The sequence below is a fragment of the Jaculus jaculus genome, chromosome 4, assembly GCF_020740685.1.
Source record: "Jaculus jaculus isolate mJacJac1 chromosome 4, mJacJac1.mat.Y.cur, whole genome shotgun sequence".
In the NCBI taxonomy this organism is placed as follows: Eukaryota; Metazoa; Chordata; class Mammalia; order Rodentia; family Dipodidae; genus Jaculus; species Jaculus jaculus.
Window position 1 is genome coordinate 79,301,281 of NC_059105.1, and position 18,441 is coordinate 79,319,721.

Consider the following 18,441-nt stretch of genomic DNA (forward strand, 5'->3'; position numbering starts at 1 on the left):
ATTAGGAGCCTGGGAGGTGAGGAGTGGTTAAAACTCAGCCTTCACCTCCAGCGGGTCCCGGGCTCGGCGTCGCCTAAGCCCCGCCCCCGCCCTCCCTCCCCCCCCCCCCCCACACCCCCGCGGTCTCGGCCGCCAGCCCCTCTCCCCTCTCGCTGTCGGGCGCACCCACCCCAGATGCCGCCTGGCACCGAGCGCAGCCGCCGCCGCCGCCGCCGCCGCACTTTCCACTTGCATTGATCCAACCTCCCGGCTCGGCCGAGCCTCTCCGGAGCGCCCCGCGGCCAGAGCGCCAGCCTTCGGCCGCCCGGGAGCAATCGGGCTCCGGGAGGAAACTCCTTGGGAGCGCCCTGTCCGGGGTGTCCTCTGCGCTCTGCAGTGTCTTTCTCTCCGCCTGGGAGGAGGAGGAGGAAGAGAAGGAGGAGGAGGAGGAGGAGAGGACGTCTGGTCCCGGCTGGGAGGTGGAGCAGCGGCAGCAGCAGCCGCCGCCGAGGCAGCTACCGCCGCCGCCGCCGCCGTCTCCGGAAAGGGAGAGGCAGGAGAGCTCGAGACTTGGAAACCCCAAAGTGTCGGCGACCCTGCACGGCAGGCTCCCTTCCAGCTTCATGGGCAAAGTGTGGAAACAGCAGATGTACCCTCAGTACGCCACCTACTACTACCCCCAGTATCTGCAAGCGAAGGTAAGGGGGTGCGAGGGGCGGGGGAGCGAGGGTGGGCGCCGCGAGGGACCGCGCGCCGGGCGGAGCTGGGTCGCGGAGGGGAGGGACGCGCGGCCACCCCAGTCGCTGCAAGGTTGCTAACTATAGACAGCGCCGGCCTGGGCAGAGCCGGGCTGCGCGCGGGGCGGCGCTTCTCGCCCGGCGGATTGCGGCGATCGGGTTACAGACAGCCGCGGGGGGGAGAGACTAGACAGGAAAGAGCCGTCAGCCCCTTCCTGGCCTGCGACGCGGGGAGGGTCGCGCGGCCCGGCCGACCCTCGCCCTGGCTGACTAGCTGGCTGGCTGGGCCCGCGGCGCAGGACCCGCGGGTGGCACGGCTTTGCGACCTTTTATCCGGGGCCTCGCCCCGCGAGCCGTGACTCTCGGCTACCCTGGGAGTGGTACGGAGCACCCGCGACCCTGGGACCCCCCGCGCGCGCCCGGGGCTGGAGCGTGAGGGGGACCGGGACTTGTCCACCGCGTCCCGGCCCCGCGCGCCCGCCCGCCCGCCCGCCCGCCCGCCGGCCCCTAGCCTCTGATCTTTGTGCGGGTGGCTCTTCACCTGGTTACTCATTTCTACTTTTACGCTGCTGTTTTGGGTTAGAAAAAGTGGCCAAAGTTCACTCCGCATTCATTGATGTTCCTTTTAATCTCTAGCTTTTGCAAAGGTGGGACAATGGGTAGATTTCGGAGCCAGGAAAGAAGTGACTTTGTATTTAGTTTTGCTTAAGAAAAAAAAAAAAAAAAAAGAAAGAAAGAAAGAAAGAGAAAAACAACTGCCTTATATGTTTACCGCAGATCGATTTCCTATGCTGCTTTCTAAAGGGTGGCCTAGGCACGCTCTCAGCATAGGACAGCTGATGACATGTGGTCATACACATTGTGACTAGCTTTCTAGGGACCCCGGGTACTGTTAATAGGCTAATGGCAATTTTTACAACAGTTTGATGCCTCTTTACACTGCTTTAAGAAATTATCTGGGTATACGAAGAGTGGATTTCACTGCTTTAGAAGCATCTGCCACAATTAGGGAAGATGGAAGGCGAAGGTGGGTGCACCAGTCTCCTTCAGTCACTGATGCCGGTGCCTTTCTAGATCACAAAAGAATCAGATAAAGATGCAGGGTTTGAACTTTCTTTGGAGCCTTACAGTGATGCTATGCTTGCTGGCAGCCTGGCATTTCTCCTGGTGCTAAGAATCTCTGATTCAACCTTGAAAGCTTTTCTTTCTTACAACGTGTGTGGTCCATGTTGGTCTGTACCTACAACATAGCCCTGTATTTGTCCATGTAGAAAGGACACTTGTCAGCGTCGAGGCCAGGCATATCCAAGCATTCAAAGGCTTAGATCCCAGTGTCTCAGGATTCCCATCTTACCTTAGGTCACCCAAGCAAGGTGCTCACTGTGAGGGTACAGTATGCATTTCCATGTGGGTCTCACGTCACTGTTGTAAGAACTTGAGGGAGATGCTAGTTATGTGCTATTTTTTGTGTAAGCGAGCTACATGGTAGCCTTTCAAAGAAATTTGGTAGCATAATCAATGCAGCACCTTTTTAGATGTGTTATATATTTTATGCACTTGTTTAAATTATGCAGCATTTGGGTGTCTGAAGGACAGCTTTTTCAACACTTAGCTCTATGAATAATAAATACACACAACTCAGGTGAAGAGGGGGGGAAAAAGCCATGTTTCTACAGGCACCTTTACCTTAGTAATTTTTATGTACCATTAGTAAGTTAGAAACCAAGTACATAACATTTAATATGGCTAATGCATTGCCATTTGGCTTTTTTTGCCCTGTAAATAATTGAAGAGAGAGACAAACGGCAAGATGCTGTTGGAGTAATTAGGGTTGGATCCCAGAAAGCTTTAGGGCCCATTTTCTGAAAGTGTGCTTCCTGCATAAAGCATTTAATATTGATTTGTGTTACGGTAAATGACATTCTCAAAACATATTTTGCTTTATCTCCTATGAAATCTGAAATCCTATCACACCAAGTCCCTTTGTTTCAGGAGAAAGGTGCACATCCTTACTTGAACTATATGAGGTGGTATTAAAGTTTGGTAATTAAATCTACATTCCTTATTGTAAAAGTATCTTGATTATCTCAAAAAGGGGCATCTCCAATAAAAAGAAAAAAAATGAAAAGGATGTAGATACAGATTTTAGATCAGAGTTTGGAACCTGTCCTTTCTTCTGTCCCTTACATACCTGTTGGCAATATGGTGGTAGTGTAAGTCATTGAAAATTGAGGCTTGATTAGATTTGAAGCTTGTTTGCTGAAAAGCATTGCCTAATCTACCAAAAGAGTTAATAAACTCACGTTGCATTTACTGGGGTGCTGCTTGCCTGTGTGTCGTAGGACCTCCCTACAAGAGACAGAAAATACCACCCTGCTTGAAGCGCAGTGATGTAGTCCAATTGTTCTGAAACTTTTATTCGAAAACTGTGTCACAAACTAAGGAATTGCATGGTGGTTTAAAGAGTGATTTCAACTTGTGATTAAAACATAGATGTGATGTCATTGAATTAAGAAGGAATACATGGATGTGATGTCTATCAAAATAGTATTTTAAAATGAGTTTTGTTACCGTAAGTTGTAACAATCCAATCATATTCAACCTAATGAGAATTTGACAAATTTATTTTGAAAAAATTTCCTAGAAAATAATTACTAATTTTTTTATTATTAAGAAACTAATATTTATGGTTCTACACTAGGGCAAATGACTGTAGTGGTATGCTTTGTGCTTTGACATAGAGGAAAGACTCATCAGAAAAAGCAATCCATCTGCTAAGGTGTATTTGAGGGTGCTGTGCAAGAGCAGGACATGAACTGAACTGAAGGAGATTATGTAATTTTCATAATACCTGAGTAAAGACTTGCATAGCCTTCAAGTAACCTGATTTTAATGCTGCTGGGTTTTCTCTTGTTCTTTCTTTCCTTCCTTCCATTCCTTCGTTCCTCCCTCCCTCCTTCTCCCTTTCCTCCCTTCTTCTTTTCCTTCCTCCTTCCCTCCTCCCTCCCTCTTTCCTTTCTTTTCTTCTTTTAAAATTTCTCAGTCAGGATGATATTATCACAGCAGATCTCTTTATCACCTGACACATTTATTCTGAAACAGAGTTTGATGTAGCTTTGTAAGTATAAGCATATATTGTTTGAAAGGTTTTCCAAATTTTAAAATAACTTATGCTATGTTACGAAAAATTAAATTTGTCATTCACTTTTCAGCTGCCCAGGGAAAATACACTTGCAAATATTTATAGGACTAAAATATCTATTCCATTTCTTTTCAAGAAAGGGAAGTACACATATTTAAATATAGTTTGCTAGATATTTTATATCAACTAAAGGTAATTTGACACATTTGTAGTCTTTACTCACATTGTTTCAAAAATTTCTCTCAAATACATGAAAAGTTAATTTTTGTGTTCATACAGTATTGTTTTCTGTACTAAAGAAATGTTCTCCTCTTAGGAAATGTTTATTTCTAAAGGAAAATGCCAAACAATCTGAATCTCTAGAAAGTAAGGGTCATGATTAGATATACAAAAATACATAATATAATAAAGTGGGTTGGAAGTACAAAGGCATAAGATATGGGTGCTTTGTGTCTCATGACATAATCACATTTATGAGATGAATAAACATTATTTAAATATATTAGCTTAGCAATGCAGCATTTTATACTGATAAATCAGCCTCACTTCCATAGTGTGATATTGTGACTGGACATGGGGAGACTCAAGGTCATGTAAATGATAAAATGGAGGTGCATTATAATGCCACAGTGTAACATTCTTTCAGATAGCTTTCTTCTGCATTTTCCATGATACTATTGTATTATGTATCATTGTCCTGTACTAGGAGTTAAACTTTAAGCTACTAGAGATAACAGGAAAGGGAATACCATCATTTTGCATCAATATAGTTGGTGTATTTCAAATTTTCAGCATTGTTGACTTTGAATTGAAATCCAAATGTGTGTGTGTGTGTGTGTGTGTGTGTATTGGTTTTTCGAGGTAGGATCTCATTCTGGAACTCATGGCAATCCTCCTACCTGTGCCTCCTGAGATCTGGGATTAAAGGCGTGCACCACCATGCCTGGCTTCAAATGTATAATTTTTATAAAATACGCTGTCAGGAAAAACATTTTACAAACTTTACTAATATGTGCCTCTGACTATATTTTGCTTAATGGTTTATTGAAACTTAAATATTACCCCTGCTAACTTATTGGTGATTGAAAGTTTAAATTCTAGTCTTTTCAGCAGACAAAAAGAACTTTTAATTCCTTTTTTTTAAACCAAAGAATGACTTGTCACATAAGCAAATCATGTTCTTTTTCTGTATCTGATTGACCAGTAAAGATTATGTGAGAAAGACCTAATGGATAAATAAGTGTTTATTCAATAAGAATGACATGGCCAGTTAAATTTGGTTTATTCTTTTTAAAGAAAAGAGATTAAACAAACAAACAAACAAAATCAGCTGGATTTTTTTCACTGAACATTCCCTGTTTAATTGAAGGTTGTTTTCTCCAAGCCCAGTCTCACAACCTCTTCTGTAAATTCTCTCTTCAAAGGATATCTGCGCTTCCATGGGTTTTTTTTGACTGCCTCAGTAGGTACAGAGTAAATATTTTTAGAGATCTAGTAATACTCAGGAAAAGTGTGTGCTAAATTATTTCAGGCCAGAAAAAATTATATTTCAAAATATACAGATAAAAAGTTTAGCCTAATTTCAAATCATATTTTCATATAGTTTGATTGGTGTTTTGATCCACCTTGTTCATATAGTGCGCATTTTCCAATGATGTGTGAATTCAATGAGATCTTTAAATAGTATCACAATGAGATCTCTAAATAGAATTGATGTATTCTTAATTTATGGAATCAAAAGTGCTCTTTTTGTAATTTCTACTAATAATATGCTGGCCCGAGTAAAAACTATTGTGGTATATTGAAGAAGAAATGCTCACACACTGTGTATCTGTAATTCTGCCTTTGTGTCTATCACCCCCTCACTCCCCACTACCATCACTGGCCTAACTTGTCCTGCTTTATTTTCTAGAAAATTCCTTTTACAAGGTATTTCAGACCTGGTGGAAACAGCTATCCATTTAATCGATAGCAACTAAAATGCTGAGAACTCTAGTTATTTCATATGTTATAATCCTAAACTATCTAGCCATCTAGCTCTTAAATTGGGAGAATGAAGATTATCTCTTATTCACTGAGATGCTATAAAAATAACCAGGGAATACATCATGTTGCTTATAAGAAAGGCATTATTTAATGAAATATAGCTTATTTAAAAAAAAAACATAGTAATGGCATGTCAGTTATTTAGATGTCGCAACACTGGATAGTAGGCGTAAGATCTGACGCCTCTTCAACCAATGAATATTGGCCTTAGAGATTTCACGTGGGATGAACTGAAAATGCTCTGAGTTTTCTGTGTCATTTTAATGAATAAATAGTAAAAGCTGCAGAACTTGTCTGTGCCCCAAGCAAAACATTCTTTAGATAACAATGGTGAGTTTAGTCAAGTGACACATAGGAGAATGGTATCTTAGAACCACATGTGCCAGACACACACAAATTTTATCATAGAAACGAAGCAAGCATTTCTTAATCTTGTGGGAATGAGAGGAAAGGAAAGGTGCACAGGGATGTCACCACCAAGTCAACAACCAACTAAAAATATCCTATCATCTTACTACTTATTTTTTGCATAAAATATCCAATTTTCTTAACATAATTATGAATATTTAAATTTTTCAAACAAGCTCTGAACAAAAAGAGTGTCAAAATGATCGGAGAAAAGCAGAAAGGAGAGGGCAGAGATCAGCATGTAGACTTTCTGGCAGAGCAGATGTATAATAGTGAGCCTCGTTCTTCATTCTTCCAACAGCATCTTTTAGCCAGGGCTGAAAGGGATTCACTTGTCATTTTAGAAGGCGAAGAACAACTGTAGTTTTCTGGATGATGACGATGCCATCCTAGGTTTTAAGAACGAGATTGCATGCTAATGTTAACAGTTGGCTCATTTATAATAGTCAGCATACAGAATCATCACATGCTGCGTGATTCCCCATCTTGGCTATGATATCTATATTCCGGAGTTAGGTGAGGGAGTAAGGTCGTAACCTGTTGGTGAATTATAAGGTTCTTAACAATGAAACATTTGTCATCAGTTGTGTTTACCGAGTGATCTCAATATGCCATCCTCTGCACTTGACCCTGGAAATATTAGCACTGCTCAAAAACACAGGGAAGACAGAAGAGACACAGTATAAAACAAGTGAAGAATATTTACTTAACCATAAACCGAGATAGCAGCATTCCAGCCAAGAGTCTGAAAGCCAGTAGTCATGCAGATATATGTGAGATTAAAAGTTAATGTACATTTTGTGAGGAAAAGTAAAGTGCTCATAGAAACTACCACAAATCTGGGAATTTTAGAAAGAAATAGGGCTTTAAATATATGAATGAAAATTTCTTGAATTGATAATCAACATTATTTTGTGTTTTTTGGGCAATATGATTCTTTTGAGAACACTTAAAAATTTAGAAGGATTACATTTTTTTGTATTTTATGTTAACTGCTCTTTAAAATTTTATACTCAATTATTTTATCATACATTATTTCCAGTTTTATGCTTATAAATGTGCTGTTAAGCCAACCTATTAATGTTGTGACAGGCTGATAATGTAATCCTTAAATGATGACATAATAGGTGTATGAAAGTGTTATTTTTATTTCAAGTAATGTTTATTTCTCATAACTTATTAGCCTTGGTTATTGCAAAAAGGAGAAAATAAGTTTGGTGTTCTACGTGATGATAGCTAATGTGAAATGCCATTTTTGATAGATTTTAAAAATTATTCCCAATCGTTAGTGGACATTGTTTATCAGGTCATTATCTAGCTTTAATTATTTTAAAATAAGCTGTTATTCACCTCTGCAAAGAAAACCAGCTGCTGTAGGAGTCATGCTGTTTTCTCCTCATCTCCATGTAGGACCCCAAATCCATCCCTTTGACTCTTCACTGGACACTGCTGTGCAGTTGATATTGTAGGTCATAGACAATGGGGTTTCAAGGGAAAGGTTTCATACGAAAGTGTGAAATCATTTCATAGATGTCATAAATAATTTCATTGGCCTCGAAGAAAGAAAGACACATGATTTTCCCAGTTCTGCAAATGGGGGCTCAACCAATTTTGTTTTTCTGTGAGTTGAAAAGTTGAATATTTAGGATAGTACAATGGGCTAGATACCAACTCTTAATCTGAATTTTCTGGGGAAAAAAATAACAGTTGCCAAAGATTAATTTCCTATTATAAGTCTGCATCTATACTCACCTCAAATAACATTATGCTATTTTCCTTGTTAGGTACTTTTTAATCATATTGATTTTAAGTGGCCACTGAGTATGTTTGTACTAGAGATCCTCTAGCCCCTTGTTTGTCTGTAGAATCACAAGACTTTTTTCACAGTTTACACAATAAAGTCTTAGCTGAAATATTTGGTCGTTTGGAAAAGTAATGCAGGAGTCTGCAATGCCATCAAAGTCACTCTCATCTTCTCAACACCCATTCAGTTCATCTTCACACAGGCTTTTTGCAATCCAGAAATGTAAGAAAAATTCAGATAATATTCTGTTGTGTTTTCCAAGTATCATTTAAATTGAGATCTGGACATAAGATTGAAAGTGTTTTTTTGTTTCAGGCACCTGAATGGAAGCTCTGGAATAAGAAACTAAACAATTGATCATAAATAAAAAGACATTTCTTTAAAAAATTCAGATAATTAACTGAAAGACTCTGCAACCCTTTGTATTTTACAAAGCACCACACTGATCAGTTTCATTAAAACTTTATCCTAATCAAAATTTCTTTTTATGCTTAATTCCACATGGTCACTTGCATACTTTTATTTGATTATTTATTTTTAAATTTTATTTATTTATTTTCAAGGAGAGAGAGAGTGATAGATGAGCGACAGAGAGAATGGGCATGCCAGGGCCTCTAGTCACTTGCAAACAAACTCCAGATGCATGTGCCTCTTGTCATCTGGATTATGTGGGTCCCGGGGAATCGAGCTGGGGTCCTTTGTCTTCACAGGCAAATGCTGTAACCACTAAACCATCCCTCCAGCCTCATACTTTTATTTTTAAAAAAATTGGCTTCTGGAGCCAATGATATTTTTCTTTCATTGTCTGTGTAATTTGCTTAATGTTTGGATTAGACCTTAACTTAAAAGCGAATTGTATTTCTAATAAGTTTTTATTCTCTACTGCTCACTTGACAGTTGGTTATGTAGAATGTGAAATGCTCTTCCTATATAAATTGTTAGAGTTTAAAAAATATTTCATTTTTATTTATTTATTTGAGAGAGGGCAAGAGGGAGAGAGAGAGGGGGAGAGAGAGATAAAGAATAGGGGCACCAGGGCTTCCAGCCACTGCAAACAAACTCCAGACGCCTGCGCCACCTTGTGCATCTTTGGCTTATATGGGTCCTGGGAAATCGAACCAAGGTCCTTTAGCTTTGCAGGCAAGCACCTTAACCACTAAGCCATCTCTCCAGCTCTAAATTGTTATACTTTAAATCCCTAGCCAATCCATATGAACTACAAATGTAACTTTACTTTATAATTCATCTATAAGTCTATTCTTTTTTTTTTTTTTTTTTTTTTGAGGAGAGGTTGAATATTTGGAGTTGGAATTCCAGGAGCCGATGTTTGCCTTCTTTAGGAAATGGATGACATTGCAGTAGAGTTCTTCAATAGAATAGATAAAAGGGTTTTGGGAAGGGGTTTCTGGAAGATGAGAGATGTGGCTGGTGACTTCAGAGATGAGTGAGATTTGGAAACCTGCTGCTGGTGTCAGAGCTTCTAGCCAGCAGGGTCCACCCTGGGAGCCCTCCTTCCTTTTTGGCTTCCCATTCTCCATTTTCTTTTCCTGTGCTGGATTCAAAGATCATCTTTTTTTCTCCTCAAGGGTGGTGAAACAGCAGTGCTTTTCATCATGTTCTTCAGCCCTGCATCAAGCAAACCTGCTAGTAACAAGACAGAAACAAAAGTACCAAGACAAAGCTATCCAGTTCCATCACTTGTCTTGCTTTCACCTAAATCCTTGAGGGCTTATAACTCCCAGGGAACCCTAGATTGTCCAGAGAACCAACTCATGGTACATATTCCTACTTGCCTTGTATTTTTACCTAGAATTCACCTAGGAAGCACAGACTAAGAATTCTACCCTGAAAAGAAGACACAGACTGAACCAAGCTTTGCTTAAGAGGATCCTGTGGGATATTGCTTTGGACTGTGGCTCAACACATTCTAGGTCTAGACAGGCCAGTGGCCTACAAAGTGGGAATGGTAGGAGGAAATTCCACGGCTGGAGCCAGCAAGAATTTGGGAGGTCTCAGCGTGTTTCCTTCCTGCCTGCTCTCCCCCTCCTGCCCCCAGCTTTTCTTCCCACACTATAGTAATTGAGCCACTCTGGACTGACTTCTGAGCATGAACAGGTGTGTCTGCTCTGGGTAGATCAGCCACAGTGACTGTCACATGGAAGCTACTCCCTTTTGATCTGTCCAGATCTGAGATCAAGTGTGTCTAATTTATTTTGACTATAAACAATCTTTACTACATCTTAATGTTGCAGTTGTGATAAGGAACTCACTAACTACAGTAGCTCCTTTGAATTGGACTTTTTCTTCTGATTCCTTAGTCAATTTACATGGAAATTTAAAATAAAATTTTACTTGGAAATGTTTAAGTGCATTATAGCAGCACAGGCAAGATGTAATACTTTGAATAAAATATATAGTTAGCATAATAGAAAACTATTTTGATGACAAATATGTATTCCTACTGACTGGGATTGAAATTTTTCTATGACATAGTCAAATGTTAGGCTGCTTACAATTCTTTTTTTTTTTCAGTTCTTTTTTCCGTAATCCTTACTTACACATTGGTTAAATTCATATACATCCATTTATCTAGTTTCTTAACATTTCACTAAATTGTCCAACAAAACAATCATAAAAGAATTCTGTTTTTTTAATTTACAAAATTCTGAAACATTGTGTTGTTCGATCAGATTTTAGTAGTAAAATCTTAATCCTTGATTTTGATTGCTTTTTAATTTTAAATTAGAGATTATTTTCTAACAGACAAATATAGTTTTAATTGACATTAAGTGACATCTGTGTTATTTTCTAACCTTTCTGTCATAGTCACAGAATTGAAATGCACATTTCCACGTAACTGGATGTTCTTTAGGGCACATCCTTTGAGCCTCCCAATTTGATTTGATTGGGTCTGAGGATTGCATGTTGGATAGAGTACTGCGATAGAGATCTGCTGTTCTGGGCCCTAATGAGCATCTGTTTTCCAGGGCTACCCAACAGCATTTTCCTTCTTTTCTTCTCTCCTTCCCCCCCCCATTCCCTTTCTCCTCCCTTTCTTCCCTCCTCCTCTCCTTTTCTCTCTTTCCTCTTCCTTTGCTTCTTTGATTTAAATCTTGTTAGATTCAGCAAATGGGATTGCCTTTGTTTGTTTTCAGTATGCTAATACTCATATCTCCCTTTTGGAGGAAAAAAAAGCCAGATATTTTTAATATGAATGAATGCACAGGGAATTGAAAATCAGGCTGCAGAAAACCACAGCTATAGTACCCCTCTTAACAACTCAGACACATTATATAGAAATTGGCTTGTTGACATCATATAGATGGAACTACTTGCCCAATTTAATTAAATTTGACAAAAACCCACTGAGTAGGCATTGTATTGGGCCCTGGAAGGTGCAAATATGTAATTAAGGCATAGTTTGTACCACCATGGAACATAGTGGGACAGCTTTATTTTATTCTTTAAGATTTGCATGATGGTAGACTAAGCATGTGGAATAATGAACAGACTGTAAATATCTAGGTTAGTATTGTCATGTACCATCCTCCTGGGTGACCATATAACATTTCTAACACTCGGAAAATAGCCTCATTTGTACCATCAACCATCGCTCCTTATCTGGCTTCTGTCTTTGTAGATTGGATTTGTCTGTTATTGTACTTCATAAAAATGCAGTCCAGTGGCATAATCCTTGTGTGAGCCTCCTCAGATCATCATTTTGATTTGATTCATTGGTGTTATGTATACCCTGTTTTGAAAATGCTGCATAGTGCTCTAGCTATCACACAATCTACCATATTGTATTTATCTAGTCTATTAGTAACAGGCATTTGGGCTATTTCAGTGTGGGGCTCTTTGGATTAAAATTGTTGTGATTTTTTTTTAAATAATATCACACCTTCATTCAGTGCATTACTCCTAAGGGTGGAATTGTAGGTCATGGGATATGCCCATATTCACCTTGGTAGCTTATTAACAATTTTCATATTGTCTATTTGTATGGAGGTGTCAATAAACCATCAACTAAAATTAATAAAAGACCCACAATGTTTTATTTCTGTCAGCAAAGCATGAGAAGTTTAATTGCTGTGTCCTCACTAACACTTGGCATTCTCAGTCTTTTAGCCTTTCTGATAGGTGGTATCTCATAGTTTTGTTTTGTTTTTTTTTTTTAGATATTTTTTGTTTTTATTTATTTATTTGAGAGCAAGAGAGAGAGAGAGAGAGAGAGAGAGAGAGAGAGAGAATGGGCACGCCAGGGCCTCCAGCCACTGCAAACGAAGTTCAGATGCGTGTGCCCCCTTGTGAATCTGGCTAACATGGGTCCTGAGGAATCGAGCCTCAAACCAGGGTCGTTAGGCTTCACAGGCAAGCGCTTAACTGCTAAGCCACATCTCTCCAGCCCATCATAGTTTTAATCATCATTTTCCTGATAATTATTAAAATTTTGTGTATCCACATTTTCTCCCTCCCTCCATCTTTTTCTCCCATCCTCCCTCCCTTTCTCTCCTCTTTGATGCCCAGGATGATCTTGAATGCCTGTGCTGAAGCATGCACCCCCTTGCCTGGCTTACGTTTTTTTTCATAAGATTTTTTGATTGGTCAGTTGGAGTCTGTTTCCAGGTTTTTTTTTTTTTTTTTTTTTTTTTTTTTTTTTTTTTTTGCTCCCTCTTTAAAGTATTATTGGCATATACTCTGCATACAGCATGGGTGTTTTTGTTTCCTTTTTTGTTTACTTTGTGAGATTTAAATGTATTCTAGAAGCCATTTTCATGAGACATGTGTTAGGCTATCTCCCAGTTCTCAATTTTCCCTTTCAATTTCAGGTAGACCTTAAAAGTAGAACTACCTCATTTTAATGAAGTTCAGTTTGTCAGTCTTTTATGCTCATTACCCTTTGTACTTGTTAAGGAGAGTCCTCCTTGCTCTGAGGTCATGAAGATACATCTTACCTTTCATCTCTCATGTGTTGGTCTCTAGCCCATTTCCATTAGACATAAAGTCAATAATTTTTCCCATCTAGATAGCAATTTTTCTAGCTAGCACCATTTATTGAAAAGACCTATTCTCTATATGAATTTTAGTGTTGTCTTTGTTGTGAATCATGTGATATCTGTGTGGCTCTTGTTTTGTTTTGTAGATAGCCTTGTACCAATATTCCATTGTCTCAATTGCTATAGGAATACAGTAAGTGTATATCTGTTAATGTGGTCTTAACCACTCTAGGTCTTTTGTCTTTTTAATGATAGGTCTACAGAGTTGCATGTGGGACCTAAGATTTTTTTTTCAAATTTTTATTAACAACTTCCATGATTATAAAAAATATCTCATGGTAATACGTTCCCTCGACCCACTTTCCCCTTTGAAACTCTGTTCTCCGGCACTTAAAAAAAATTATTTATTTATCTGAGAGAGAGAGAAAAAAAATAAACAGAGAGAGAGGCAGATAGAGAGAATGGGCACACTGGGGCCTCCAGCCACTGCAGATGAACTCCAGGTGCATCTGGCTTCTGTGGGTCATGGGGACCTTTGGCTTTTTAGGCAAGCTCCTTAACTGCTAAACCATCTCTCCAGTTCCACTCTAGGTCTTTGATGTTTCCTTGTGAATTTTAAAATCAGCTTGCTAATTTTTTCAGAAAAGAAATCTGCTAGAATTGCTTTATTTTTATGAGAATGATACTAATGCTATGAACATTTTTTGGAAAATTGATATCGACAATGATGAGTATGTTGTTATGTATTCATACTTATTACTGTTAAGTATTTAATAATGAGCAAAGTGGAATATTATTCTTATTTTAAATACTTAATTTCTTGAATGTATCCAGTGACTTATTTAGTATGATAGTTGACACAGTCTCTGAAGAAAATTATTCTGAAGAGTGAATATTTATCATCAGAGGTTAAAATTAATTTTGAAAAGTAGCTTGTCTTTAAGCACAAATAACATGCTTTTTGAATTAAAAAAATTATTTATTTACCTAGTGTGTGCATGTGTGTGTGTGTGTGTGTGTGTGTGTGTGCGCGCGTGTGAGTGGTTTTGTGCACACCAGGGCATGTGTGTGTGGAGGCCAGAGGACAATTTGCAGGTATCTGTGCTCCACTTGCTTTGCGACAAGCTGTCTTGGTCTCTTGCCACTGTTAAGGAACTGACAGGCTGCAAAGGAACGTCACACTAGCTGGCCTGTGAGCTTTGGATTCTCCTGGCTTTGCCTCCCATTGGGACTCACTGGGATCACAGACACATGAGTCACTTTGCATCTGGCTTTATGTGGGTGCTGGGGAATGAATCCTGGGATGACAGACTTTACAAGCAAGGGCCTTTAACTGCTGAGCCATTTTTCTTGTTTTTCATGAATACATCTCAAAATACACGTTTTGTCTTTGTACTCTTTTTTTTGAGGCTTTATTTGATGTTGTTCTGATACTTCATTGCCATGTTGTATATATTCGTAAACATAAAAATAAATTGAATTAAATTACTTTTGTTTGGAAAATTTTCTGACATCCTTTAGGACTTTTTAATGTGTTTCTGATCTTGTAAAAACAAAGGGTGGGAATTTCTACTTAGATATTAACTTCTAAGCAATAGAATATGCTGCTCCCTCCTGGCTTCAGTTCCTTCAAAACCTTTCTTAGATGTTCCAAAAATCTTATATTTTTTTCATGCTTTATATTTAAAGTTTTAGGCTTTGATTATTGCTATATCCGCCAGCCAAAAACAACGCCATAGAACTTTCAAAGCTTATTAGTTCTGGCCAGGTTAGCCTAGGTTGAGTGGGTGGTTGAATAGATGACTTCTGAAGTTCTTTTCAACTTTAAATTTTATGATTCTGGGAATTTCTAACATCCAAGAATCACAGAATGTGAGAATTAGAAGGAACTTTAGGATCCTGTGGTCCAGACACTCCCATTTCGGCTGAAGAGGCCTATGTGGAGTGGGGAGACAGAAGCTGAGGTCTTGAGAGGCACAGAGGAGCTTGAGGTCAGGAGGCCAGAGTTGGGAGTCTAGCCTAATCTCACATGACCTACAGAGGGAGGAAGATGGGAGCCATCAATGAGCTTTGGGACTCACACCAGGAAACAGACTGCAAGGATGGGCAGGGTGTGAATGAAACTGATGTCGACAGGAACCAGCAGTGGCCACTCTATCTGCGGCCACCCCACAATGAAGACCAGCCTGGCATGCCTCTGCACTACTGTGGCTGTTTCTCCGGTTCACCTACTTTAACTATGTCGCTGACCTGTTTAGTATCCCATAGCTGGCTCTGTCCGACCTCTATAGCTCTTGACCTTGTCTGTTTCTGGGTTGTTCGTTTACTAAATCCTGAGGGGCTTTGTTGTGGGGCTGGGCCAACCTCTCTCACTTTCCCACATTGGCAGGGTAGGCTCCACACAGCTTCCTTCTGGCTGCCATATCATCCTGCTATCACAAACCTGTTTTCACCTGGTCTACAACAACCAAAAGACCCAGCAAGGCTTTGATTAAACATCTTCTTTACTTATTGAAGTCTTCTCTTGTTCACCACCCAAATGGGGCCCTCCTCCTTTCTAAGCCAACAACTACACTGGTCTCTGGTTTTCCCCTTTTGAGATATGAATTTGGTTGGCAGGATGTCAGCTGTGGCATTCATTTTATAATTAGCCTTCAGGAGCTGCTTTGGTCAATTGTGTGGATAACCTTGGAAAGATAAAATGCGCCGTATGTGGCACCAGCAGGCCCACTGTGCCATGTGGTTGTAGCTTTTATCTTGTACTGTTTGGATCATATACCGTCAACCAACTACAAAATGTCTTGAGGAATCAAATACAAGAAGGGAATGCTTTTTCCACAATTTACCAAAAGATCCACCATTGAAAATTCCTCTTAGTTTATGTCCATGTGTTTCAAAGATTATTACAAGTTACTAACTTTGGCAGAAACTATGATTGAAAGTCAGGCTCTCAGGAGGCATGGCTTACTAAACGCTAATTAGATAGTAAGAAAAATGACTTGTGAAATGATTTAAATTTATTGGAGTTTATTATATTTGATTGATGCCCAACTTCTTAGGATTATGTGATTGAGTCAAAGCAAGGTACAAATGTGACTAGCTTTATTTGTTTTTATTTTATTTCTCATCATTTGAGCATCTTCTGCTTCAAACCGTTTTGTCATCTGAGAAATGTGCTTGGCCATAACTGGAAAACTCTGGAATCTGTGGGGTATACTCAGGAACTGACAGAGAAGGCTGTGGGACAATTAAAATCACATTCTCTGTACTGAAACCAGGTGGTGCAGACTACTGGTACTTGACAGATATCACTGTCAGGGAGCTTGCAGTGAGGTGATATGTTAAAAGAATGAGGAAAGGCATATGTGTGTAGACAGTTAAGGGTACCTCTTTTTTTTTTTTTACATTCTTTTAAATTTAATATACATTTTTTAAAGGCTGTAGTCTTATATCCCCTCTCTCCTATCCCACTTTCCCTGAGGACTCTTCTCAGGGCTTGTTGGTGTTCACTATTGGGTAATTAAGGTCTTAGTTTCTGGGTGTGTGGTGGGGGGAGGTGTGCCTCAGGATATTTCTACCCACTCTATTCACTTAAAATCTTCCTACTCCCTCTTCTGTAGGGATCCCTGAGGCTTACAGTGTCTTTTAACATTCTGGTCTACTGTTGTTCCCGGTAGCCTCTGGGTATTTGATTTGATGTGCTTTGATTGACCACAGTGACTGTTGCCTTTGCCCTGGAGCTGGTGGTCAGGCTAGCACGGGGAGTAATACTTGTGTCACTGCTTCCTATGAAATTTCTTACGGGTCCCAGCAGATGTGGCAGAGGTGTCACATTTTATGGTAGGCATTTGGCTATCTTTTCTTGTATTGATCAATCTTGGGTCTCCTCAGTTTTCTTTGCCATCTTCATGGTTGGGGAAAGGGGATTTTTATATGGAATCTTGTCTCTGAGTTCTCTAGTTGTTGTTGCTGTGTCTCCTGCTACACTCTCTTAAGCAGAAACCCCAGGGTTCCTCTTCTTATGATGTAGCTGCCACCTGGAAGTGCAGTCCTCTAGGCTGGGATGGAGAAAGTCCTTTGAAACAAGTTGAGCCAAAACATTTGTTGTTAATTATATTCACATGTAAATTAATTGTTCCTGGGCTGGAGAAATTGCTCAGTCGTTAAGGCACTTGTCAATAAAGCCTAACCACCGGGGCTCAATTCCCCAGTGCCCACGTAAAGCCAGATGCACAAAGTGATGCATGTCTCTGCAGTTCATTTGCAGTGGCTAGAGGACCTGGTGTACCCATTCTCTCTCTATCTGTCTCTTTCTCAAGTATGTAAATAAAAAAATAAATTATTCTGTATTTCTCCCAAGACACAGTAGTAGGCTTATATTTGGATATATTTATTTTTATTTTTAACAGTTGAAAATGGACATACTTAGAAGTAAGGTACATTATTGCCCAAGTTTATAATAACATATTTAATCAGAAATTTAAACTCTGAAAGGAAAATGAAGGTCCAAATAGGTACATGAGGCTTTATTATCGCCAGAAATTCTTTTCTGATTCAAGTTTACGTCCTAATCTATTAGTTCTGGGTTTCTGTGCCAGAATTGCCTCAGCATGTCATGAAGCTTTGGAGCAGTTTTCTGAGGTTTGTGAGAATGTGAGCAGACTGCCCACACATCACTGTGTTGCTGGGAGGTTCACTCTCAGGCAGACTCTTCTTAAGAAATGTAGAAAATGGACACATTAAGATTTACTAATTTGAGTTTTCTTTTTTTTTTCATTATATTTTCACTTTTGTTAAATGATATTTTTCTTAGACTGCATTGTATAATAAATTTACACTTGATGTTAGGGAGAAAGACAGACTGTATCAGGAGAGAAAAAAATGGAATGTATTTATTAAGTTTGGGAGCATTTTTTACTTTTATTTGTTTGGGTGACAGGGTCTGCCTGTGTAGCTCCTAGTGTTGAACTCATTATCCTCCCTCTTCTGCCTTTCAAGTGCTGAAATGATAGGTATATGACACCAATGCCCAGTAAATGTAAGACTCCCAAAGAGATATATTCAGCTTTGTACCCAATATATTACTTTGCATATAGTAGGTACTTAATAAATGTTTATTAAATTGAACCTATGTCTTTTGTTTACTTAACATGATAAAGAGAAAGAGGCATAGGTGGAATTCTTTTTTAATTAGCATGAAAAGAATTAGGGTTCATTATGGTGTGTCCAGACAAATTATTTCTCTTTCCCCCTTTCTCCTTGCGCCCTTCCTCAAAGTTAGCCTCCTGTCTGCTTTCATTCCACATATCCCTTGTCCTTTTCCCCCTA

The 18,441-nt window shown here is 39.5% G+C and overlaps 1 protein-coding gene across 4 annotated transcripts in view; it reads left to right on the forward strand.

Moving 5' to 3' along the window:
* The first annotated feature begins 234 nt into the window (after window positions 1-234).
* Rbms1 (RNA binding motif single stranded interacting protein 1) overlaps window positions 235-18,441 on the forward strand; it is a 219,607-nt gene continuing 201,400 nt past the window's right edge. Inside the window, exon 1 of one of the 4 annotated variants that reach the window (XM_004651875.2) lies at window positions 235-677. In XM_004651875.2, the coding sequence (XP_004651932.1) occupies window positions 603-677 (75 nt within the window). In that variant the 5' untranslated portion in view covers window positions 235-602. The remainder of the gene's footprint in view (window positions 678-18,441) is intronic. The other 3 variants (XM_004651876.2, XM_004651877.2, XM_004651878.3) reach the window with 3 other exon arrangements.